Source organism: Pseudorasbora parva, chromosome 13 (genome assembly GCF_024679245.1).
Source record: "Pseudorasbora parva isolate DD20220531a chromosome 13, ASM2467924v1, whole genome shotgun sequence".
Taxonomy (NCBI): domain Eukaryota; kingdom Metazoa; phylum Chordata; class Actinopteri; order Cypriniformes; family Gobionidae; genus Pseudorasbora; species Pseudorasbora parva.
In genome coordinates this window covers 36395372-36421934 of record NC_090184.1, presented here as the reverse complement: position 1 = coordinate 36421934, position 26563 = coordinate 36395372, and the positions used below count along the sequence as shown (strand labels likewise).

The window sequence follows — 26563 nt, the reverse complement described above, 5'->3', positions numbered from 1 at the left end:
GGGTATCCGCGGGTACCCGCATAAAAGTGTCTAAAACGGGTGGATTGTGACATTTATAAAATTCACGGGCGGGGATGCGGGCGGATAATTAACTCTGTGCGGGCGGGTAGTTGCGCGTATGGGCGGATGAAAAATATGTGCAATATTTCTGTGGCAAAGTGAACGAGAGAGAGAGAGCGAGAGCGAGAGCGAGACCAGGGCGTGATTGTGAATGAGCGTCACCTGCGAGCCACACCGGTCTCGAGTCCTCTGAGGGAGCTCGGAAGCATATAAGGACGAGAGATCACCACACCTGGATTTGACGTTGAGTTGTTTACTTTTTATTATGTGTGTGCGGTTGGCAGATGTCTATGAGGGGCTGCCCACGTTACTTTTGTTTTGTTTGGTTAAAGTCTTTTAAATGTTCGCCGGTTTCCGCCTCCTTCTTCCCCCATCGAACATATTGTAGGCTTTTACAATTTCTATGTCCAAATTATCATTACACACACACGCAACAACGATATGCCATTTGACCCATCACGTCACCATCACTGCGACATTGAAACCTTTGTTGATGCCTCTCGTAGCGCGGATGAAGCGAGCGTTGCAGGAGTAGCAATGGATGAAGTAAAAGTAAAGTTGGTGAGTGGAGTAGCTATATGAAATTGTTGACAATGAGTCTTTAAAGGCACTTTTGCCTGTTTCATTAGCCCATTCATGACGCTGTTGATGTTGAGAGAGGGGCAGGATAAAAAATAAAGCATTTTAATTTGAATGTTTTAGCGTGTGTGATTTATTGCGGGCACGGGTCGGGTAACGGGCCAAATATTAACGGGTCTGGTCGGGTACGGATTTAATTTTGATATTTTCACGGGTCACGGGTCGGATCTGGTGCTAAACCTTGCGGGTACGGGCGGGGGCGGGTCTCCAAAAATGGACTCGTGCAGGACTCTGCTTTCCATGAATATAATACAGAATAAGAACGGAAACACTTGGTCAAAAAATAAAACAAATGGTCAGTCAGTTCTAGGGGTCAAACTAAATATTCCATATGCTGTTTTGGTTTCTATTTATTCTCCTCTAAGTTTTAGCCATTTTTGCAAATCTATTAACCAAATCTCGGTATTAAACATGCATGTTTGTAATTTTCTAGCAATAATTTTAACCATTAAATAAAAATGAAGTGATACATTTTGTAGAATTAAATATCATAAATACATTTTTTATATATTTTATAAAATGAAACAATATAAATTTATATTAAATATGAAATTAAATTAATATAGGTAAATAATGTAATAAATAAAATGTGAATACACCAACAGTTGCAAGTAAGTGTTGTAAAGTTAACCTTGTAAAGCTAGCCTAAATTTAGCTGCAACAAGTGGTTCTCAGTTTCCCTTAAATTTAGGAAAAGTATTGATCAGTTTTTCTTACCATAACTTGGGTATCAGGTTTGAAAGATTCAGCTTGACAAATGCAGACAACACTCCAATATTTGTAAAAGAGGAAAGAACTAGGGTTAGTTAAAACCGACACCAAATACTTCCTGAAAAATAAATTAAATGAGAGACCAAAAAAGGAATCAAACTAGAACTAAAATCTTTCCCTTAATTTAAGGCCATTTCTTTTAAAAGAAAAAACTGCAAATGTAATAATAGCTCTTTTGTCCTTCTTTTTTATTTTTTTCCAAGAGCTACCCAGAGTGTGTGTCCTCACCTCTGTGGATGCAAAGCAAAGCATAGAGTGTGTTAACAACACTACTTGACACGTGTGTATGGGAATCCAACTGCTATTAGTCCACTCTCTTTTGGAATGTGGAGATATTGTTCCAAGGTCCAAAGTGCAGTTTCAAAACAAATAGCCCATGTAAGATCAATCAATTAATCAATCAATCAATCAAAAAAAAAAAAAAATCCATAACAGCATAATAATCTTAATTTAGGGCAGTTATCAGATCACCTTTCTCTTCTCCATAAATATCAAACCAGAAGCTGAACCCTAAAGTTGTTCACATAGAGACTAAATTCAAAAATAAAAACTTGCTTCAGGTTAACCACACTCCAGCTCAAGTGCCGCATATTAGATGGAGACATCAATAAATGAGTTTGACACATGTGAAGAAACACATGTGGAAAAAACATGTGCTAGCTGAGAAGAATTGACTCTGCGTTCAGTCCAAACCAAAACTAAAACCTTTCCAGCAGCTCTTGATAGGCCATGGTCTAGCAGATAAGCAAATTAGGTTGTATGCTGTTCATACATATATGTTCATGAGATATTTATTGAATAATTAGTTAAATAATCCAAGTTTGTCTAGGAGTTCATGTAAGAGGCGAGGGCTGTGAATAGATCACCAGTTCATGTGTTAATTTTGTGTGTCCAAATTATTCATGGTGTCTTTTTTGTATTCATTAGAATCGCCGTTGAGGGTCAGTCTTTAAGTGCCATTGTGTTGGTTTACTTGGAGTTGTAGGAGGCCACGCGTTGGTTGAGGGGGTTTTCTGGAGACTTCGTCCACTCCTTCTTCAGCTGCTGTTTTAGCTGGGAGAGTCGCATATTGGGGTTCTCCATTTTAAGGCGTGCCATATTTGCTTCTTCAAATGCCGCGAAGGCGGCTTTCATACGACGCTCAGGGTGTCGATCCAGGTCCTCCTTAGTGCTGAAGAACAGAAAAAACAGTGGCGTGATCCAAAAGTAGAAATTAATTCAAGTTTAAAGAAAGGCAAAAACAGACTATCATGTTGATACTGGTAAACTCTATATTCTCTATATTCTAATATTCAAAGTCTTTTCTTCCAGTGACAGGGAGGACCAGAGGGAAGCCACAATACTTTAAAGCAAATGTCAGATACATTTGACAGAAAAATGTTGTGTGTAATCTGGGACTTTTAATTATAAACTACACAGTGACTCTTATTTTGAATAAGTGATGCCTATTCAAATTGTTGAGGGAGATCAACCATCTACAAACCATAAAGTAAACATCATCATCAGTAAATCATAAGCATTCGCTTGATATAAATGCGCATTATTAACTGATTGCGAACTGCTCTGAAAACTCGAGCCGTAGAACGCGCAAAAGCGTCACACTTTGCACTTTAAACTCACATTTATTAATTAAATCATACCTTCTGAAGTTTATTCACATTAGGCTGTGTCATGATTCCTATTCTGCATCCTCAAATTCAAGGGCTCTTAAAATGATAATTAAGCCTTTTGTTGTACATTTAAAGGCAGTGTAGGCGATTTGTTCCAGAATAATTTTTTGTTATGCTTGTTGAAAGTTTCTTCACATCCTGATCATTAAGTTCAATCATGAAGTTAAGTGGTCTAAATGCATGTCTCATCTGTGGCAAGTGTAGGACCATAAAATTAAAATGTTCGCCCAATCATTGCATTCAGCCCATATTCAATGATACAATGCCCTACCTTGCCTGTCAACGTATTTATTTCATACCTCTGCACACCCTGCTCGCGCAAACGTCACACGTCATTCAGTGCATTTCATGCTATGCAAAGTTAGACAGACACCAGTCACAGAGCATTGCGACCAAAATAGCAACCGCCTTTTACAGTTCCCCCTGAACCAAAATAACAAGCGTATGCTGCGTTCATACCGTAACTACTGTAATTTGAAGAGATGGAAACCCGTGGTGTCAAAATCGGAGCAGTTTGTGACTTAAATGTATGCATTTCATTGGCAACAATATCAACGCTGAAATGAATCAGCAGCACTCAGGTGATACAGGTCAGTGCTCCAAGTTGTTTATGGTGATTTAGTGCTGGGCGGTTCACACCGAATACCGGTATTTATTTTTGTTATAATATGAATTTTTAATATACCACAATACCAGTGTGCTGCTAAAACACTGTTTGTGAGTGGTCTCTTTTCACTGTTGCACTGCAGCGAGGACACAGCTAAGATTGCATTCCAGTGCTGCGATGAGTATAACAACACTCATGGATCATAGATCAGATACAGACTAGATTTAGATACGTTTTTATTATGGACACATTTCATATACTCTAGAGCAGGGTTTCTCAACCTTTTGCCTACTGCGACCCACTTTTTTTTTGTATGCCAGTCATACGACCCACTATGGCTAGAAATAAATAACATAAATTTTAGACCTAGGCTAGTTCATAAAAGTACAACTGTTCGTGGTTTGTTCATGTTAGTTCACAGTGCATAAACTAATCTTAACAAGATTTTAATAATGCATTAGTAAATATCTAAAGTGCAGTTCATTATTAGTTCATGTTAACTAATGAACCATATTGTTAAGTTTTACCATTAATTATTTTTACTCACATGTCACAATGTGACATTTGAGACTGCTGCTCTGAAACGATGATATCCAGACGTGGTGGAATTGGGGAAAGGGCCACTCGTAGTGTTGCACTCAAACTAACGTTAGCTGTTGTCAGTCTATTCCTGCTTTTTGTTTTCATTGCAGTCACTGTTGAAAATCCCGACTCACAAAGATGCGTGGTGGTGCTGAATGGCAAGGTAGTGCTGAATGGCAAGAGAAACTATGTTGCACGATCTGCGAGTTCTGGACATTCGTGTCTGGTTTGAATCCAGAAGGAATTCAGGTCTCAAGCTAACAGGCCGTGGCTGCGTACAGTATAGGTCTGGCATCTCGAGCGTGCTGTCGGTACCAAGCAACGGGGTAAATCGTTTGCGTAAAGAGAGTAGGACCTTGTCCAATAAGAGCCGTTTGCGGCAGTGATATATTATTGTGATAGGACAGTTTAGAATCAGCGTTAGAAAGTTACGGCAATAATGATTCAACATACGAAATTCTAAAATAGGAGATCGCATAGAACGTCTTGCGACCCCCTTTAAAATGATCCACGACCCACTACACATATTTAACCACGTCTTCTTCAATTGAAATATATGCGCAAATAAGGACAATGATACAGCCGTACATCTGATCATGAATGTGATGACACGATGGATTATTATGATACACAGTAGACAAAGATGTAGACTGACAATCCAAAGAAGAATGGGCAAAAGAGTAACTATGCATTTGTTCTTACTGTTACAGGGTATCTGCGTTTCACCAGGTCAAATTTAAGACTTTTTAAGACCTTTTTTAAGACCATTATGAATTAAATTTAAGACCTATATGGCGCATTTAAAAAAAACATCGAAAAACTTTTTTTAAACATTAAAAAAAGTATCAAAACTAACATTTTGATAGTTATCAGGGCTATCAAAATCCAGTGTTCTGTATTTTGCGTACGTGAGTTTTTGTTGTAGGTGGCTATTGTAGATGGCTATAAAAAAAACAAAAAAAAAACTTGTGTACGGTGCTAATTAAATGAGACTTCTTACAGCTCTTACAGGTTGTTGGCCTTGTTTGTTTCGTTGCTTCTATTGCTCTCCCCTTTTTTGTAAGTCGCTTTGGATAAAAGCGTCTGCTAAATGATTAAATGTAAATGTAAATGTAACACACAAAGGAAATGCAAAATCACTAAATTACTTGCAAAACAAATAAATTAATTTAAATTGAACAAAGTATTAGTAAACTCGCACTTATTCATAGCGCAATCCCACCAGGATTTAACTATATATACACGTTAAATTTAATTATTTACATCAAAATGATTTTTTGTTTTATTTTGTGGTGGTCACTTCCATAAATTTGCAATTTTTTTACATTTTTATTTCATAATTAGGATGACACATTAACCATATTATTATGGTCACACATGGCAATACAACAAACAAAATACCTGAATCTTGTTTGCTGTTACAAAAAAAGGGCTGGTCCAGTTGTGTGCTATCTATCTTTAATAACATGATTGCTAAGGGTGGGAAATATGACCAAAATCTTAAAAGTAAACCACAGCATGCACTTTAAGTAAAAAGTTTTAAAGTAATCAAGTAGGCTAATCAAGCAAATGGTCAGTAATAAAACATATACTTATAAACAAATGACAATAGGACTAAAAAAATACAACATAAAGATACAAACAGTGCTTTAAGCACCGTTTTCCCCGTGTGTGTTTTTGTTTGTGAAACATTAACAAACAGACAAGTGCGAGTATAAGCTATATTAGTTTGCTTTCACTTTGAGAACTTACTAATGCGCAGATCCGGTACTTACTGAGACACGTCCCAAACTTTTTTTACTCAAGTCAGGTTAAGGACATGTGCATAATAATGTGTGTATTTGATCGTTCAAGAATGATGAGCCTAGAAATAACACATTCGGTAACTTTACACTCGCGTGAGCGCTGACAGGCAGCAAATACGCAGTCTGACATCGGAGTTCGTGGTTTACATCACTTTTATTAACTCTTTTTAGTGCTATCATACTTTTATTTGGTCATTATGTAAGATGGTAAGAAAGATTCGCCTTTGCTTTTACGATAAAGAATAAAATCCGTTTTATGCGTCTGTGGGGTACAATCAGAAAGAGGCTGGTTCCAAGAACATGAAAGCTGATTGGCTGCAATATAAGATGCATGTTGGCATCATTTGTAGTTGTAATACATTACATAAATTAAGACCTGCTTAACATTATTTAAGACCTAGAACTCAATGCTTCCACGAATTTAAAGGTTCCGTTCTTCGCGTGTTTTCGAAGCTTTGATTATGTTTACAGTGTGCAATATAACATGAGTTCATGTTTCGCGTGTAAAAAAAACAGTATTTTTCACACAATTTCCTTATCTGTACAGCGCTGTTTCCTCTGTCCTAAAAACGGCCTGATGATTTCATTCTTCTATGAAGTCCCTCCTTCAGAAATACGTAACGAGTTCTGATTGGGCCAGCACTTCCCGTGTTGTAATTGGACAGCAGCTTAGCGCACTCGGCCCGGAAAGGTCCCGCCTCTTACCATAACGGGAAGATGGAAGCGCTAAATGCGCGCTCTTCTCCACGTGGAAGAGCAACAAGACCACGCCCCCTATTTTGCGTGTTCTTGTGGGCGGAGGGTTAGTCAACAAACGGTTCTAGTGACGTCATTACATCCCTGCACTTCCTGCTGTAGTCCAAACCGGCCATTCGCTGTAGGCTTTGAAAGGGAACTTCTGTTAAATAAAATATCTCGCTTGGCATTGAACTTTGAGCTTTAAAATTTTACAGGTATTATTTATGCTCTAACAGCAACATTACACACTAACTAAAGTTTGAAAGATGGAATTGCGAAGAACAGGACCTTTAAGACTTTTTAAGGCCTTACATTTTGATTTTAAAATGTAAGACTTTTTAAGACCCCGCGGGGACCCTCTGATAGACTGACGCATGTCGATTGTTCAGGGACTGTAGTGCTCTTAGATGTACTGGAAAATAAAACGTCTTTCTCCAGAGAGCAGAATACCTGAGAACCGCAATAGCATCCTCTATTGTTCGAGCCTCCACCTCGCCTTCTTCTGGAACTATCCGATTGACGTTCTCCTCAAGCGGCAACTCCAAGTGGCTTTTCTCTGTAGATTTGAAAGGACACATTAGACTAAACGAGGAAACTGAAAAAGTAGATTCAAAACAATGAAACAATATAGATGCACAAAAATAAGTGCAACATGTGGCTCTTATCCAGTTGTGCACACAGTGTGAACAGTTTGGGTAAGAATTTTGTCAAGCAATCCAAATAATTTTGTTGTGTGACTCTAAATAGGGCTGAATATCAGCATGAAATGAAAATACATCAAATTTTTAACAATTCACCAATGCAAATGTTTACTAATTTTGATTTTCTGGAAAAAGTGCAAGACTGATCTCCAATCTGCCACTAAGATGTATGCCACAATACAGAAGAAAAGATGTCACCACTTCAGTTTCAAGGTGACTTTACCATGTCAGGTTTTCCTTCATGAATGGTTGAAATGATACAGTGTGACAAAAAGAACAGTATAATAATAAACCATGGCATCAAATATTAAACATTTGCGTTTTTATGCTTATTAGAATGTCATGTCTTTGGTTTATCAACATGCAAATGTAAAACTCCACTTAAGTCAATGTGATTCAAATCTATGAGGGCCTTTTTTGTGACATACACTATGTAAAGCACTGGAAGTCAGTCACTTATGAGGTTTCATGATATTTAGGATTTTCCCTGCGTAGGAAGCGCTGTACATTTTGAAGCCATTGGAGTCATTGGATTGGTTTTGTCCTTACCTTTTTCCTTGACTTCCTTAACATTTTGCCCTTTTTGTAGGTTCTCCTCGATCTGGGCTCGAGTCACTTTACTGGGGGCGGTTTCTTTTGTCGGTTTACCCTTTATCTTGGCATCTTCTTCCTCAAGGAGCCTTTGCTTTTCTCTCTTCCTCTCCAGGGCCTCTAACCGCTTCTTCTCCTTATCATCCTGTACACACACGCACACGCACACACACACTCTTTTAAATTACAACTGGACTGATGTTATCGAGGCAGCCTGACGGTCATTAGGCAAATGTAAGTGTAAACTGCAGAGCAGAGTAAAGAAATTAGAGATGCCTCCTGCCTGCTCAGAGTCACTCTGTGTCAGCGTTGCGGGTAAGTAATGGTTACTAGGATCAGACATGGTCTTAACTGTCCACATCCTAACCACCCAGCCACCTTCCTGTTGATAACATCCCTAGAAATGGTGACACAACAGTAAGGAGATACGCATAATGAGATGACACCTTCAGATGTCGAACAGAGGCTGAAATGTCATTCGCGTGACACAGATAAGACGCACGGCAGGCCGCGCTTAAGAGCAAACCAAGATACGTTCCTCTCTCTTGACATTCTCACATATCTATGGGTGATAAATTATATTCACAGAGCCGGATCTACATTGAGTCCGAGACGGTGACTGATCTTTAGAATATGTAAGGGATAAATCAGTGTTTCCATTGCAGGTGAGCTTGTCCGAACACACAAAGCGCCCCCAGTGACATGGGGTATAATTAGCAGAATGGCTGCAGTAGGATAACAGCGGTGTGGGTCTGATAGGCAGGGATCAGATGGCAGCGATGGGAGGAAACAGGAGGAAAGGAACAGGGTGTGAGGAGCTCCTAACCAAAGTGACTTACCAAGTAGACTGGCACACATCATGCCAGCATTGCTGACGCTCACTACATATGCCAACACTGGCTAAATAATGTATGAAATAGAGGGAGGAGAGAGCAGGGAGGGAGAAAAGCCACCGATGGCCTGCAAAGAGTGCTATTTAAATATTTAGACTACCAAAATATCTTCTCATAATTAAAATACTTCATCTATATCAGACCAAAAACACATCAAAATAGGTAAATTGAGAACTGGGTCAATATGAGGCAATTTAAGGAATAGTTCACCAAAAATGAAATTCTGCAATAATTTATTATAGCAGATATAATTTCATGTCGTTCCAAACCTGTATGGCTTTCTTTCTTTCTGTGAAACAGATATTCTTGAAAATCAATGGGGACCAAAACAACAACGGACAAAAAGGACAAGGGGGGTGTACTATCCGTTTAAAGAAACACTCCACCGTTTTTAGAAATAGGGCTTATTCAACTTCTTTCCTACATTTAGATATGTGGACAAATGCATTTGTTTTAGTTTGGCAGGGTCGCCGCTAACTTATCTTAGCATAATGAATGGAATCCTATGTTGCCAGGTAGCATGTACAAAGTAAAAGTGATAAAAAAATAAAAAACATCTAATTACTTATTGTGGCCTACGTATTCACAACAAGTACAAATAGCGATGCAGATTAAGACTAGGCAATTTCCTAGGCAGATATTGACGTGGGACTATATTATGGGAACGCACAGGCGAAGCACTGCTACTTGGGCGCAGAGGTATCACGCAACAGATTGCGATCGCTCACCAGCCGGAGGCATGAGGATGAGAGCCGTGAGGATGAGAGCCGTGAGGATGAGAGCCGTGAGGATGAGAGCCGTGAGGATGAGAGCCGTGAGGATGAGAGCCTTGAGGATGAGAGCCTTGAGGATGAGAGCCGTGAGGATGAGAGCCTTGAGGATGAGAGCCGTGAGGATGAGAGCCTTGAGGATGAGAGACGTGAGGATGAGAGACGTGAGGATGAGAGACGTGAGGATGAGAGACGTGAGGATGAGAGACGTGAGGATGAGAGACGTGAGGATGAGAGACGTGAGGATGAGAGACGTGAGGATGAGAGCCGTGAGGATGAGAGCCTTGAGGATGAGAGCCTTGAGGATGAGAGCCTTGCCAAACTAAAACAATGCATGCACTGAGAGACAAAAAAGCATTTGCAAACATATCTAAATTTAAGAAAGAAGTTGAATAAGCCCTATTTCTAAAAACAGTGGAGTGTTCCTTTAACATTTGCAAGCTGCATTGCATCGTACTGACCCACAATTTTTGGGTGAAATACTGATTTATGATTATGCATGTGTTAACTTACAAGTTACAGCTTTTCGCTTCAACCGTAATTAAATTCACCTGATCCAGCTAATCAAGTCCTTCAGGCTCATTTGAAAACTACAGGTATGTGTGTTGAACCGTAATTTCGTTATGACAACACATGACGTTCTACTTCTCGCGTCCACGGACACTATCAGTGCCTAAATTAATCTGCACCGGTCAGGTGGTACAAGTAGAAGCTCCCAGAAAATTCAAAATTACAAGTTCGATGAGGATGTGAACGCTTAAAGGGGTGTTGCATGCGATTTCCATTTTTTTTTACTTTAGTTATTGTGTAATGTTTAGCATAAACAGTATCTGCAAAGTTACAGTACTGAAAGTTCATTGCAAATGGAGATATTGTCTTTTAAAGTTATGGTAGTTTATTGCCTACAAAAACGGCCGGTTTGGACTACAACAAGCTTCTTCCTGGGTTGGTGACATCATAAACCCTTAGCTAGTCACCGCAGATGTGACTTCTGCCCATAATGGTAAGGGGTGTGGCATTTCCGGACAACCTGTGCTTGGCACTTCAGCCAATAAAATACATAAAACTACCGTCGGCAATCTAACCAATCCAAGACCATAGCGCTTTTCAGAAGGATGGGCTTCATAGAAGCAGGAAGCAAACGAGCCGTTCAAAGGACAGTGAAGACAGCGGTGTGGAATAAAGGTCAAATATAAGAAGAATACGGCGTTTTAAAAAAAGAAGTAATAAGACATGTTATACTGCGCCTTATAAACACAACCAAGTCTAGAAAAAAAAAACACCACTAAGTCTGTGGCCCTCCAGGAAATGAGTTTTGTCCTTTATTATATGTTAGCATAGATCACTTGCATTGCAGCCTAGTCTACTGACACTTAACATGGTGTAAAAAACGGCTTTGGCGACATAACCAACCAATCACTGCATACGAGACACAACATTCGCCCATGGACTTCATCCAGGGCTCAAAACAGGGCTCATGCTCCATTACTGTCAAAGAACACTCATCAATATGCGGCATAATTGATAGAGGATATCAGAGCTTCCGTAATCGTGTTACTTTAACCCAGTCGGCTTCGGCTTTCATTTTATTCGTTGGGACCTCATTTCCTGAGCAACCCTAAACCTGACTTGCAATGTATTAATCTATTGTGCGCTACTCAGACTCACATGTCTGCAGCTTTAGCGAGGAAGACAGCTGTGTCATTTAGATACAAGATTAGCAGCCAACGGCGGGAATGCTAGACAACATAACATGGAAAACATGGGCGCGGTGGAAATCAATTTTCTGTACATTCAGAACAAAACTCAAAAACATCTCCAAATTATAAATACAATTAGGACCAATGGGGCCAAAGTTTGGATGGGTAGCATGGGTAGTTAGCTACAGTTGTGGTCAGAGTTATTGCCTCACTTGGTAAATATGATCAAAGATGACTAAAAATAAATATGCATTGTTTATCCTTTTGATCTTTGATACAAAAATCTAACCTTTCATTGAAATAAAAGAATTGAAAGTGGGGGGAAAATCTCATTATGAAATGTTTTTTTACTCCAAAACACATTGGCCATAATTATCGGCACTCCTAGAATTTGTTTATGAGTAAAATATCTCTGAAGTATATTCCTAAGGTGACTAGGAACATGAAATTTTCCAGCCATGACTTCTTGTTTCAGTATAAATATGAGGTACACAAACACCAAATTCTTTTAATCAATCATCACAATGAGTAAAACCAAAGATGATGATTTTGATATGCAGCAAAATATTGCTGAGCTTCTCAAAATAGAAAGCGGCTGCAAGAAAATAGCTAAAGCATTGAAAATTCCCATTTCCACCACAAGGGCAATAATTAAAGATATTCCAATCAACTAGAGAAGTTACGCATTTCTCTGGAAGAGAACGTGTCTACACCATCCTAATGCATGAGGAGGAGGAGAGTTTGAGTGGCCAAAGACTCTCCAAGAATTACAGCTGGAGAATTAGACTTTGTTATTAGGGTCAGAAAGAAGCTTTTTGGCAGCAAACCCACCAGATGGCTTTGGTGTAAACAGAGATAAAAAGTACCCCATGCACATGGTGAAATATGCCGCTGGATCTTTAATGTTGTGGGCATTTTTTTGCTGGAGGTCCTGGACATCTTGTTCCATTACATTGTTCAGGTATCATGGATTCTAGTAAATACCAACAGATCAAAACCTGACGGCCTCTGCTAGAAATTGTATAATGGGCCATAGTTGGATCTTCCATCAGGACAATCATCCAAAAAAACATAAAAATCAACACACAAATGTAAGCTATGAATCTGAAGGATCTGGAGAGATTCTGTATGGAGGAATGATCTCATCAGGTGCTCTCCAAACTCATTAGGCGTTATAAAAAAGGCTATAGAAGAGGGTTATCTTGGCAAAGGAACATTTCAAAAAATGGATGCCAATAATGTTTTGGATAAAAACATTTTATTTCATAAAGAGATTTTCCCCACATTTTCAATTGTTTTACTTCAATGAAAGGTTTGATTTTGCGTGATTGTTTTGGAATAAAAGATCAAAAGGATAAACATATTTTTTAGTTTTAATTGCTTATATTTACCAAGGGGGCCAATAATTCTGACCAAAACTGTATTACTATACTGTACCTTTATATGAACAAAAAGCATCCTAACACAGCATCACACAACACACACACACACACACACAAAAAAACTCATTTTTGTTGTTAAATTAATATTTTTATTTAGCAAGGATGCCATAACTTGATTAAAAATGACATTTGTAACTTAAAAATAATTTTTCAAATAAATGCTTTTTTTAAAAATTATTTTCTATTCATCCCAGTTCCCACAAAAATATTAAGCGGCACAACTGAAATGTTTCTTAAGCAGAGAATCAACATATTAGAATGATTTTTGAAGGATTATGTGACATTGAAAATTGGACTAATGAAGCTGAAAATTCAGCTTTGCATTACAGGATTTTTGTTATATATCCTCATTATTTTAATTATAATGATAGCATAATGAATGCAGCCTAGGCATAAGATTTGAAAATCTTACCGACCTTAAACTTTTGAACGGTAAGGTATAAATGCCAATTTTAATGACCATTTTCATTCTGAAGAGTTTAAATTAGTTAAATGGACTAATATTTTTGTGTATCTGCTGCCTTTAATTTCACAATTTAAGATGTTCATATTCATATAGTGCCATCAGCCAACTATCGTTGTGATGTCATTTTCCATTGACTTCTAATAGATAGCAATCTCTCTCCAGGAACTACTGACTACATTGGTTAGGACTAACTATTTCACTGTCAAACTGTTTAAATGGAGAGGGGAAGATCTTTACTGCCACCTTGTGTTTATTCTACACTCTGTATGCACACATTTCATAGAATACACAGGCAATTAGGTATGGATGTGACAAAAATCTAACAGTAATAGATTTTTTTTATTTTTTTATTCTACAAGTAGATCACATTCCCTGATTTGAAGGACATGAGTAGTTAGCCTACCTTCCTCTGCTCTTTCTTCATGACATGTTTGTCATTATCTTGCCAGAGCGCATCCTCCAGCTCCTTCTGTTTCTGTGCATCAGCGACTGCTTTGGCCTCAGCCTTCCTGGCCTTCGCTGTGGCCGATTTGGAATTCTCACCCTGGAATTTCTTCGGCATTCCTGGGACTTCCCTGCAGAGGTAAGGTAGAGATGATGATCAGTTGAAAGTTGCAAAACATGTGTTAAGATCACAAAGGGCATTAAAGTGTAGTGTATTAACACATACTGATGAGAGAAAGACAATAAACTAAACACATGGCAATCATGACCTGAGGCTAAAACATAGTATCTATTTAGGACTAGATGCTATTGGGCTCTTTATTAGGGTTTGTGTGTTTTCTGTGCATCTTGTACATTTCACAGAAAAGCACAAACCTCAATAAAAAGGATTTTTGAAAGCCCTTGTTCTTGCAGTATCAACATAATCTGGTATCACTGGAGTTACAAATACAAATATTTTTACAGCGGTTTCAAAAGAGAACAAGGTAGACGTTAAAATATGTATCCACTTATTATCACCTTATATATTTTATTCTGTTATTTGAAAGGTATTTTCGATATTTAAAAGCTGTGGTAAAACTAGAATTAAATTTTTAGGCAGCAGCAATGGCAAGTTGACGTAAAACCGTAATATATACATAGTGTGTGTGTGTGTGTGTGTGTATACAAAGAGAGAGAGAACGCACAATTATTTGTATAATATACAATTACATACATTTCATAAAATAAATAACTGTCATGACTCATACACCTGCTCCTGATTTTTTTTTAAATTATTTAAAAGCACACGTATCGTCTGAAATGTTTCCTGGCTAGAAGATTTAATTCTCAAAATTTCCTAAAATTGTGTCGTAAAGTGAAAATTCAGGAACTTTATGAACATTTTAATTGTATTTTTTTCCCCCAGAAACCTTCTCGTTAGCATCTTTGCTAAGCACTCTGGTTTCAGAGAGTGACTGTATTCATGTTCAAGCTTAAATCAGAAGCTGTCAGATAAATAATGAAAGCAGATGTAGACGGGGGCGTCTTAAACATCTCATTTTATTAATCGAAGTCATTTTCAGCCTCCGAATTTAATATATCATGTAATAGCACCAACCTTTTCCTGCGCCGGGATGTTGTTTGCGCTTCTTCTCAAGCCGCTGTGTCACAGTTGAAGCGGTTCGTTTAGCGCCCTCTGCAGGGTCGATGGTCAATCCACTACTACACGCACACGGTCGGTAAACAGCGAACGCCATGCCTACTTGTGGCCCGTTTTGTCAATACTCAACAGGTAAATAAAAATCGAAATACGTGTGATATACTGCACGATACCACTCAGAGTCACTCTGGTATGAGTATATTTGCTCCTTAACCAGTAAACAGGAGTCCAAAAGTAATGAGAAAGTCTTCGACGTTAATGGAGATTAATGTGTGCAGGCTATCTGCCATTCAAATTCTATTTTCCATTATTTTCCCATTTGATGTGGATTTTAATTAAAAAAAAATTAAAAATATAATTAGAAATACAATTGCCTTAAACATATTTTAGCTTTAACATAATGTTAAAAAATAAGTCTATTTAAATTATGCTATAACAAACTTTAACAAATTTGATTTGAAATTTGAAGCATCTTATGGCTTTTTGTACAACGGAATTAACATGGTCAGCTTTACACATATATTTCATTAAAGACCCATTCAAAGTCTGAAATATTTCTTCATTATACCTTTTTAATTGTATCTATTTGTTGTTGAATTGTACTTTATTTGCCAGATTTTCAATGTGCTCTTAGACTTGAATTTTTAAAAAAGAAAGAAAGAAAAATTCATTCAGAATAGATATTTCTTAATCCTTCTCAGCACTGTCATTAAAGTTATTAAATCAATATTAAATCATGAGTGTCATAGCAAAAAAGATTTAAACAAAAGTTAAGGAAATAATGTGTGGTGTCAAATGACTTAGCCTTGCTGTCAATCACAACATACTCCTCCCTCCCCATGTTACATTATTCCTAATTCCCCTCCCATCAGACTGCCTTCGATTATCCAAATGATCAGCCCAGAAAAATAAATCCACCTCTACTTGAAAAAATGCTCATTCACTTTCCCCTTGGTCAGTGATAGTGACCATATCTTCCCATTTTATTTCCTGTATGAGTTGATTACTGTACGTGTTGGCCTGTGGAATTTGGTCTTTTCATACACTCATAAACTCATTTAACATTGTTTTGGCCAAAGCCGGTAAGTTGTTTTTAAAATATTTAAATATTGTGTAAAACATTTTTGTAATGCCCTTTTTTATTTTGTACTCAATCTGCTCTTACCTTAAATGACACCATGCACTGCATGAGTCCTAATCTCAGAAAGTCAAGAGAACATAACAGGGGGTCGATTGAGAATGCATTGTGATTTCTAAGTTTGTTGTTACAGCTGACAATCTCTTGAAGAGAAGGACTAGAGTCATTTAAGCTCTGGCAGAGTCTAAACAGAGCACCATGGCTTCGGACTCGGGCAACTTGGGCTTTTGTTTGGTGGACTATGCAGTATTTGCTACTATGCTGGGGGTATCGGTGGCCATCGGGCTATTCCAATCTCTGAGAAAGACCCCAGGTCGCTCGAACGTGGACAACTTCTTCACAGGAGGCAGGGGTTTCTCTGCGGTACCAGTTGGACTGTCGCTCTGTGCCAGCTTTATGTCAGCTGTCCAAGTGCTTGGTGTGCCATCAGAGGCATATTTATATGGCTTTAAGTTCCTCTACATGTGTCTGGGACAAGCCCTCAACTCCCTCATTACTGCAGTTGTGTTTGTTCCTGTGTTTTATCGTCTTAAAATCACCAGCGCACATCAGGTTTGGATTTTGTCCATTTCTCAGTAGTTTTGCAATGTGTTTATACATACACATATATGAATTGCATACCATGAGTTCTATTGAATTTAATAGATTTCACAAAGCGTCTCAGTAATGTGAGGAGGAGTATTTCCTCTGTAGTGATAAAAAAGAGTGTAGAAATGTGAGGCCACTCATAGATGGAATTTCCATCTATTTTTCTAATTTAATATGTATTTTCCCAATATAATTTTTGTTGCATTTAAATGTCTGGATTTACATTTATGTTCACCAAGCATTTACATTACTTTTGGCCCGCACTGTTTTTGTACTTGTGTGTCAGTATTTAGGAATGAGGTTTGGCAGAGGGATGCAGCTGTTGGGGAGTTTGCAGTTCATTGTAGCCACAGTAAGATAAATTCATATAATCATATAAAATATAATAATTTGAGTACTATTAAAGAAAAATGTAAGTCTGATCAATAAGTCGTATCTGCATATTTTTATTCCAATATTTAGTTTGCACAAAAAAAGTATTCCTTTGTTTTCTTAAATGTTTATTTTAGTTTTAGAATTTTGTCGAATGGATAAATAATTTTCTGATATTGTGTTGTTCTTCCTGAAGCTTCTCTATACTGGAATAGTGATCTTTGCTCCAGCAGTCATCTTGAATCAGGGTAAGAGAAATAAACAGATTTCCTCCTTTTAAAACTGAATTACTCTCATTTTCTTGGCTTCATGAGTCCATTCTGTGTCAGTCATTACAAATCCATCAGTGGATCCCATATGAGGGTTGGAAGTTATGTGTTTGATTTTGCCCTTATTCTTATCAAGTTTTCTTCTTTTCTGAATCAAGCCACAGGCCTAAATATGTGGGCGTCTCTTTTCTCAACTGGACTCATCTGCACGTTTTACACAACAGTGGTAGGCCAGTGTTGTGAAATATTGCCTGATCTGAATAATAAAAATGCTGGTGTCCAAAACGGTCTTTGCTTTATTGGTGCACTATTTCGACCCTTTTAATGTGATCAAATATTTTTCATAAATTTCAGTAGTCACCAAAAGTGACGTCCGGAGCCGGAGTGGATATTTGTTTCATTTAAAGGGTGAAGATGTCCATTTTTTTCTAAGCCGGACATCACTTTTGGCCTGTATATTTGATTTGTGTGTATGTATTTGACTATATGATGAATTAGTAAAACGTAACATGTTTCTGTTTTCCTGCAGGGTGGTATAAAGGCTGTCATCTGGACAGATGTGTTTCAGATTGTAGTCATGCTCTCTGGGTTCATTGCGGTCTTCATTCAGGGCACCGTTTTGGCAGGAGGGCCTGCCAGAGTTTTAGAGATCGCCAACAATGGATCACGCATCAATTTTAATGAGTATTGAACGATAAATTCTCAAATTCATTAAATGTTTATTTAGTGTTCTATTGCTCATTCTCTGTGTGTTACAGTTTTGCCATAGACCCTCAGAGGCGGTACTCGTTCTGGAGTTTCACAGTGGGTGGCACAATGGTCTGGTTATCCATGTATGGAGCCAATCAGGCCCAAGTACAGCGTTACATATCATGCAGGACTGAGAAACAAGCCCAACTGTGAGAGAATAGATCAGTAAAATCTGTCTAATCTGAGTAAATCACATATTTTCTGCTACTGCTCACTGAGATACAGATCCCAGTGTCACTCTTGTCTTGCAGGGCGCTGCTAGTTAATCAGGTGGGTCTGTGTCTGATTGTGAGCAGTGCAGCCACCTGTGGCATTGTGATGTTTGCTTTATACTCCAACTGTGACCCACTGAAGACTGGCAGAATATCTGCACCTGACCAGGTAAATGAATACATGCATAAACAGAATTAAAGGAACACTCCACTTTTTTGAAAATAGGCTAATTTTCCAAGTCCCTTAGAGTTAAACAGTTGAGTTTTACCGTTTTTTAATCCATTCAGCCGATCTCTGTACCTGGTGGTAGCACCTTTTAGCATAGCTTAGCATACATAATTGAATCGGATTAGACCATTAGCATCTTTATTTTTTCAAAGATAATATTTTTCCTATTTAAAACTGGACTCTTTTGTAGTACCATTGTGTACTAAGACCAACAATTTTTTTTTTAAAGTTAATATTACGCGATAATATTACGCAGTGACTAAAAGTAGTCCTCAGAGAGGTAATTTCCAATGCATCCAGTACTAAGTTTGTGTAGTTGCAGAGAATGCACATTTACGGCAGTAAATCTGTGATTATTACCCAGGGATGAGAAAATAGTTCCTAGTCATATCGGCCTAAATACTTTTCATTTTTTGTTGGTCTTAGTACATGGTGTAACTATAGAAGAGTCAAGTTTTAAATAGGAAAATATTGCAAGTCTTTGGTCATTTTTATGAGCACGATGCTAATGGTCTAATCCGATTCAATGATGTATGCTAAGCTATGCTAAAAGGTGCTACTGGCAAATACAGAGATCGGCTAAATGGATTCAAAAACGGTAAAACTCAACTGTTTACTGTTTCCAAGGGACTTGGAAAATAAGCCTTTTTTTTAAGTGGAGTGTTCCTTTAACTGTATTTTCTGTATTTCTACTAATCACTATTACATTTTAAGCAAAACTATTTTCATTTTCACTATCTTTATTTTCCCAGTACATGCCGTACTTGGTCCTGGACATTTTCCGGAATCATCCAGGCTTCCCGGGTCTTTTTCTGGCCTGTGCCTACAGTGGAACTTTAAGGTGCTTGAAACGATCTGAATCTTCATTGAGGTGTTGATTACTGATACCAATAGAATAAATCACCTCCTTCTTTCTCCATAGCACTGTCTCCACCAGCATTAACGCCATGGCAGCCGTTACTATGGAGGATGTAATGAAGCCGTGGCTAATTACAGTTTCACAGAGAAAACAGCTCTTGCTCTCCAAGTCATTATGTAGGATCAAAAGCCACTTCTCATTCTTGCTTGTGGTGCAAGTAAACATCATCTTCTTAAAAAGACCAAACTTCCCCAAAGTGCACGAATAGTTTATTTAACAACCAAATCTTGCTTTATTATGTACTGTTTTCAACATTGATAATAATCATAAATGTTTTTTAAGCAGCATATTTGAATGCTTTGAAAAGATCATGTGACATTGAAGCCTGGGGTAGTAATGCTGATAATTCAGCTTTGCATCAAAGGAATAAATTACATTTTAAAATATATTCAAATGGAAAACAGTTATTTTAGATTTTAATAATATTTCACCATATTCAAGTTTTTTTGTATTTTTAATCAAATAAATGCAGCCTTAGTGAGCAGAAGAGGCTTCTTCTAAAAACATAAAAAATCTTACCAATCATTTGAATATTACTTATATTAATATATCTAAAAATATATGTTGATATATATTTATTTAAAATTAAGGGGAAAAGATTATTTGAATATATTTACCAGTATATAATATTTTATTCATATTCATCTATAAAAAATATAACTATATAATGTTAGGTTTTTTTGCCTCTTTAAATAAAAAACAACTTTTTTAAAATACATTTAAATGAATGTTGGATTTGTAATGTATTAAAATGAGACTATTGGTGAGATTGTTTTTACAGTATTTACAGTATTAAACTAAGAAACCATGATGAGATTCTGAAAATACCTGATGATATCAACATGATAATGAAATATAAATGAAATTATATGAAATATAAGTTATATTGAATATAACTACAGTGTCAAGTAATGTGTACATGTGTAAAACAGCTCTGTTGTACGGGCTTGGCTGCATTACAATGGCTGCGCTCTCCTCTCTGCTGGACTGGGGAGTCCTTCAGGTGTGAACTACTTGAATAACTGGGATTTTAAACATGCTGTTTTTCAGTCTGTGTGTCTATGCTCTAACCAGCTTTCTTTTAACTCTAATAACCTCAGGGTTCGTTCACAGTCATGGGTGTAGTGAATGGTCCACTCCTGGGAGCATTTGTGCTGGGCATGTTTGTTCCAGCCACAAATAAACCGGTAAGATTTCATAGACATCACTGTTATGTCCACTATATAATTCTTCTATCCTCCCACTCAATGAATAGCTATGTAATATTTCTCACACTATAGGGGGTGTTCTCAGGTGTGGCTGTGGGTTTCTGTCTGTCTCTATGGCTTGCTGTTGGAAGCACAATTTATCCTCCTACACCACAAATAATGGGTGTTTTACCCACTAGTGCTGATCACTGTCTAGCAACGAATGCAACATTCAACAGCACCATGGTAGACACTGAATCATCTATCGTGTTATCATCAGTCCCCCAGGATTATGGGTAAGACTCTAGAAGTTGTATCAGGTTTTATACTGACCATAATCGCATAGTATTTCACTGCTGTGTGATTGAATACTGGGACGTAGCACAAACATTAAGTTTTCTTTTTCCAAATAAATTCATGCAGCTTTCAAAATATCTATTCAATATCCTACCTGTACTTCGGAGCCCTGTCAACTAGTGCAGTCATACTAGTAGGTGTGGTGGTTAGCTACATTACAGGTGAGAAAAACTCACTTACAGTATTGTTAAAGGGTTAGTTCACCCTAAAATGACAATTCTGTCATCAATTATCGTTCATGTTTTCCAAACCCATAAGACTTTCGTTCCCTTCAGAACACTAATCTTTTTGATGAAATCTGAGGGATTTATCTCTATCCCACCATTGAGAGTTATGCAGCTACCACTTTAAAACTTCAAAAAGAGATTGTAAAACGAACCCATATGAATTGAGTGGTGTAGTCCAAATTTGATGACTCGACTTGATCGCTTTATATGCAAACAGATTGAATTTAGTTGTTTGTTTGTTTGTTTTTTACATATAAACATTCATCAACTCACAAATCAGCTGTGGTAAACGTAAGGTCAAGCATGTTCACTAGATTTGCGAGAACCAATGAGGTTCATTCTGTGTTATGCAGCACGTTGGAGCTTCCTCAAGAACCAATGAGGTTCATTCTGTGTTATGCAGCACGTTTGAGCTTCCTCAAGAACCAATGAGGTTCATTCTGTGTTATGCAGCACGTTGGAGCTTCCTCAAGAACCAATGAGGTTCATTCTGTGTTATGCAGCACGTTTGAGCTTCCTCAAGAACCAATTAACACGTTGATTGGATGAACGCTGCATAACACGTTCATTTTCGTGTTATGCAGCATATTTGAGCTTCCTCAAGAACCAATGAGGTTCATTTTCGTGTTATGCAGCATATTTGAGCTTCCTCAAGAACCAATGAGGTTCATTTTCGTGTTATGCAGCACGTTTGAGCTTCCTCAAGAACCAATGAGGTTCATTTTCGTGTTATGCAGCACATTTGAGCTTCCTCAAGAACCAATGAGGTTCATTTTCGTGTTATGCAGCACGTTTGAGCTTCCTCAAGAACCAATGAAGTTCATTTTCATGTTATGCAGCACATTTGAGCTTCCTCAAGAACCAATGAGGTTCATTTTCATGTTATGCAGCACATTTGAGCTTCCTCAAGAACCAATGAGGTTCATTTTCGTGTTATGCAGCACATTTGAGCTCCCTCAAGAACCAATGAGGTTCATTTTCGTGTTATGCAGCACGTTTGAGCTTCCTCAAGAACCAATGAGGTTCATTTTCGTGTTATGCAGCACGTTTGAGCTTCCTCAAGAACCAATGAGGTTCATTTTCGTGTTATGCAGCACATTTGAGCTTCCTCAAGAACCAATGAAGTTCATTTTCATGTTATGCAGCACATTTGAGCTTCCTCAAGAACCAATGAGGTTCCTTTTCGTGTTATGCAGCACATTTGAGCTTCCTCAAGAACCAATGAGGTTCATTTTCGTGTTATGCAGCACATTTGAGCTTCCTCAAGAACCAATGAGGTTCATTTTCGTGTTATGCAGCACATTTGAGCTTCCTCAAGAACCAATGAGGTTCATTTTCGTGTTATGCAGCACATTTGAGCTTCCTCAAGAACCAATGAGGTTCATTTTCATGTTATGCAGCACATTTGAGCTTCCTCAAGAACCAATGAGGTTCATTTTCGTGTTATGCAGCACATTTGAGCTTCCTCAAGAACCAATGAGGTTCATTTTCGTGTTATGCAGCACATTTGAGCTTCCTCAAGAACCAATGAGGTTCATTTTCGTGTTATGCAGCACATTTGAGCTTCCTCAAGAACCAATGAGGTTCATTTTCGTGTTATGCAGCACATTTGAGCTTCCTCAAGAACCAATGAGGTTCATTTTCGTGTTATGCAGCACATTTGAGCTTCCTCAAGAACCAATGAGGTTCATTTTCATGTTATGCAGCACATTTGAGCTTCCTCAAGAACCAATGAGGTTCATTTTCGTGTTATGCAGCACATTTGAGCTTCCTCAAGAACCAATGAGGTTCATTTTCATGTTATGCAGCACATTTGAGCTTCCTCAAGAACCAATGAGGTTCATTTTCGTGTTATGCAGCACATTTGAGCTTCCTCAAGAACCAATGAGGTTCATTTTCATGTTATGCAGCACATTTGAGCTTCCTCAAGAACCAATGAGGTTTCTTCTAACACGTCAAGCTGGTTCGGTTGTGCCAGGGCCGTAACCACCATAGACATTGATGGGGACAAGTCTCCTCAAATAATTAGAATTATTCCAAATCGTTTACTTCATAACAACAATAGAACAGGAACTTTTACATTTCTTATTTTTTATCCCTTTTAACCCTTTAATAATTTATTTCCTTTAAATAAAACCAATAAGACCCCCCCCCCCCCTTCCAAAAAAAACTTGGTTGAGCTTCTGTTTATGTTTGCTGATTAATGTTTATATGTGAATAAATTCTAAATTCAGTCTGTTCATCATATAAAGTGATCTTGTCTCTTCAGAAAATATGCATTAAACTTTTACCATCTCTTTATGAACTTTTTGAAGCGTCAAAGTGGTAGTTGCATGTCAATGCAGAAACTCAGATTTCATTAAAAAGAAAATTTCATTTTCATCTTCATCTGTGTTCCAAAGATGAATGAAAGTCTTACGGGATTGGAACAGCATGACAGTGAGTAAATGATGACAGATTTTTCATGTAAGGATGAGCTAACACTTTAAAAATAAAACAAATGAAAATCTCAACAAATGTTATTTTACCTTCAAATGAACATGTGATGAATTAATGCAGGACCCACCAGAAAGGATTCTATCAGTCCTGGTTTATTACGATGGAACCTAGAACAAAAGACCTGCGATGAGTCCTGTCATAACGTGGTAAGTTAGTTGTAGCAGTTCATTAATTCACTTACAGCTCAGTTCTAACCATCTGAAATCCAGTGATATTTTATTTATAGTTTTTTTATTAATATTTTAAATGAGCTCTTTTTTTTTTTAGAGATATTTTTAGTTTTCGTTGTTTTTGATTTTTTTCTTTCAGTTAGTTGCCAAGACAACATTTCTAAATTTGGTTACTAGTTTAAGTTTTTCATCTAATTTTATTTCTGCTTTATTTCAGTAAACACATTTTTTAAAATAGTTTAAGTTAACAATACTAACACCACTGAAATCATATTCTTGTCTCTACAGAATGAAACGACGACGCACAATCCCACCGAAATCCTTCTCGGTCCAAAAGAACTAATTGCCACTGCTGATAAACAAGTTGTTTTACTGAACAAAGGTGAAGTTTAGACATGTGCAGAACCCATTTTGTAAAGTCAGGTTTCATACTAAATTTCCAATAAATAATGCCAATTAATTCAAATGAAAACAACTGAAATCTTGAAAGCAATGAAATATTGAAAGACACAGCTTTACTATTTAACATCATGCAAGGTACATTCTGCACAGACTCGCATATCAAATATGTCAAAGCCATACAGATTTTGGTTATCTTCCTTTTTGATTGGCATTACTGAATACCTGACCATCACCACCTGATTTAAAGGATGATTCTTTGATCTATATAACAATAGTGCTTTCTTTCTTCGTACAAAATCCCACACAATACGTTTCTGTTCATCACACACCTGCATCGCACCTGTTTGTCAGTTCACTTTCATTCCTAGCCAAGTCTAGAGGAGAAGAGAGCATAAGCACGCACACTAAGTGATTTGAAATTTGTTTAATTAACAGAATGCTTTTAATGGAGATATATCACTATGATCCAATAACTCCATAAAAGTATGTATGAGTATTAGTGCAAATTAATTAAGATATGTAGTCTAAATGGTTACTATAAGGATCCATTTTACCTACCATGCTTCAGATTGTAACTATGCCATACTACCTACAATAAGCATAATGCATTTCATTTGTTTTTTGGCAGACAGAAATATGATTTCTATAAAACAAGGCCCATTAACGGGATATTAATTCCTCAGCATTTCTAAGCTCTGGGTGCCATTACCTAGAAAAGTCCCTGAATGTGCCAGAAGCCCTAAAAGTCATCATAAATCAGGATGAAACTGTTTCAGTGTTTATGTACTGAATGCTGTTGGCTGTATAATTCATGCATATTTTGAATCTGTGTATTCTTTGTTAGTAGTATTGCAGATATGAGCTGTAGAATGATGCAGTGCCCCTGTCACATTCACAATAAACTGAAATGTCAACACTACTATCAGGTGCACATACTTTCTGATTAAAATAGTTTAAATGAAAGTTTCATATGCCACTGTGTTGTATCAGGCCAAACGGAAGAAAACCTACTCAGTTTTTCTCTGCAGGCGGAAATAACAAACCCGCCGCTCACTAGAAGAGAAAGAGGAAACCACAGTTTCAGTCTTCCCACGTAAAGAAAGCACCAACCCCAGCAGCTCCAGCAAACACCCTCCCTCTCTCTCATGCTTATAAATACACATTCTTGCACTTCATAATATGCACAGGTGGACCTGGTGTCAATTTAAGGCCTAGTCACAGGTCTAGAAACCAAGATGTCAGATGAGGCAGATCAGTAAAGAAACACCACGTGGTGTCGATCTTGCTAAAGCAGTCAGAAATGAGGTGCTTTTTGCGGTTTGTCGCTTTCCGGAAACGAGTCTCATTTGATCCCTCCCACCAGAGGCTCACAACAGCAAAATCGGAGTTATATTTATGCAGCTCATCACATCAACATGAACAAATCATCAATGTTTCTTCTTAAATAAGGTAACACCTCTTAGTTGTCTTTATTAGAATCTTGATACGAAAAAAAAACTTGTAACTTTAACATTTTAACATTTCAGAGAATATGCCACTGGAAGTCTGTGTGAAGAGTGTGACTACCAATGAAATATACGTTTTTTGAGTGTGGCGTTGTGTTTCATGTTTTATTGTTTGTATTATTGCTATAGTGTTACTGAAATATGAATAGATGTTTTTTTAATAGGATGTTCCACTATAATATTTTATATTTTTACAGCAAATAACATTTATCAAAACCAAACCAAACGTAGGCTATGTAACCTAACCTTAACTTAAAATCTGTTTTATATATATATAAAATCATATATAATATCATATATATTCAATCCTTTACTGTTAGTTCCTTAAAATTGTTAAGCTCTTGGAAAACACCCATTAAATTAGTTTGTTGCGGAAAGTACAGATCATCAACATGAGAACGATGAGCTCACTTTTATCACTGGTATGACCACCACGGTTCCAGAAACTGGTGTTAGCAGTAATCCACTGCTTTACTGTACGATGTCAAAGTCTCTTCTAATGTTTATTACTTACAGTAGGCCTTAGATTCTCTTAAGATGGACTGTTGCATTTATATTAGGGGTTGATTAGTGTCTAAAAATAGTAATAGTAATTGTAAGCCTAGCCTTTTAAATTCCCCTTTTAATATGCTCCCTTGACTTACTTAACTTAGAACTTAAAGCCTGTTTGAGAGATTTTCTTAAATTTGAACTCTCTGTTAAATGCCAGAAGGTTATGC

At 37.4% G+C, this 26563-nt stretch overlaps 3 protein-coding genes across 5 annotated transcripts in view; 2 read left to right on the top strand and 1 right to left on the bottom strand.

Moving 5' to 3' along the window:
* Positions 1–1641: 1641 nt before the first annotated feature.
* ccdc124 (coiled-coil domain containing 124) lies at positions 1642–15135 on the bottom strand. Its single transcript, XM_067414214.1, has 5 exons — positions 14979–15135; positions 13839–14010; positions 8123–8309; positions 7323–7428; positions 1642–2641 (listed from the first exon to the last, which is right to left on the bottom strand). The coding sequence occupies exons 2-5, from the start codon at positions 13995–13997 to the stop codon at positions 2440–2442; spliced, it is 654 nt and encodes a 217-aa protein (XP_067270315.1). The 5' UTR covers positions 13998–14010; positions 14979–15135; the 3' UTR covers positions 1642–2439.
* Positions 15136–15969: 834 nt separating this feature from the next.
* Positions 15970–25258, top strand: slc5a5 (solute carrier family 5 member 5). Its single transcript, XM_067414213.1, has 16 exons — positions 15970–16102; positions 16292–16710; positions 17033–17098; positions 17315–17366; positions 17546–17613; positions 17917–18071; positions 18146–18286; positions 18389–18518; positions 19331–19419; positions 19501–19613; positions 20430–20500; positions 20598–20684; positions 20778–20980; positions 21108–21202; positions 23828–23913; positions 24226–25258. The coding sequence occupies exons 2-16, from the start codon at positions 16357–16359 to the stop codon at positions 24328–24330; spliced, it is 1815 nt and encodes a 604-aa protein (XP_067270314.1). The 5' UTR covers positions 15970–16102; positions 16292–16356; the 3' UTR covers positions 24331–25258.
* A 187-nt stretch (positions 25259–25445) lies between these two features.
* The window catches only part of jak3 (Janus kinase 3 (a protein tyrosine kinase, leukocyte)), an 87678-nt gene continuing 86560 nt past the window's right edge, over positions 25446–26563 (top strand). For 2 of the 3 annotated variants that reach the window (XR_010897583.1, XM_067414210.1), the window contains exon 1: positions 25446–25788. The gene's annotated coding sequence lies outside the window, so the exon portion shown is untranslated. The remainder of the gene's footprint in view (positions 25789–26563) is intronic. The other variant, XM_067414211.1, reaches the window with a different exon arrangement.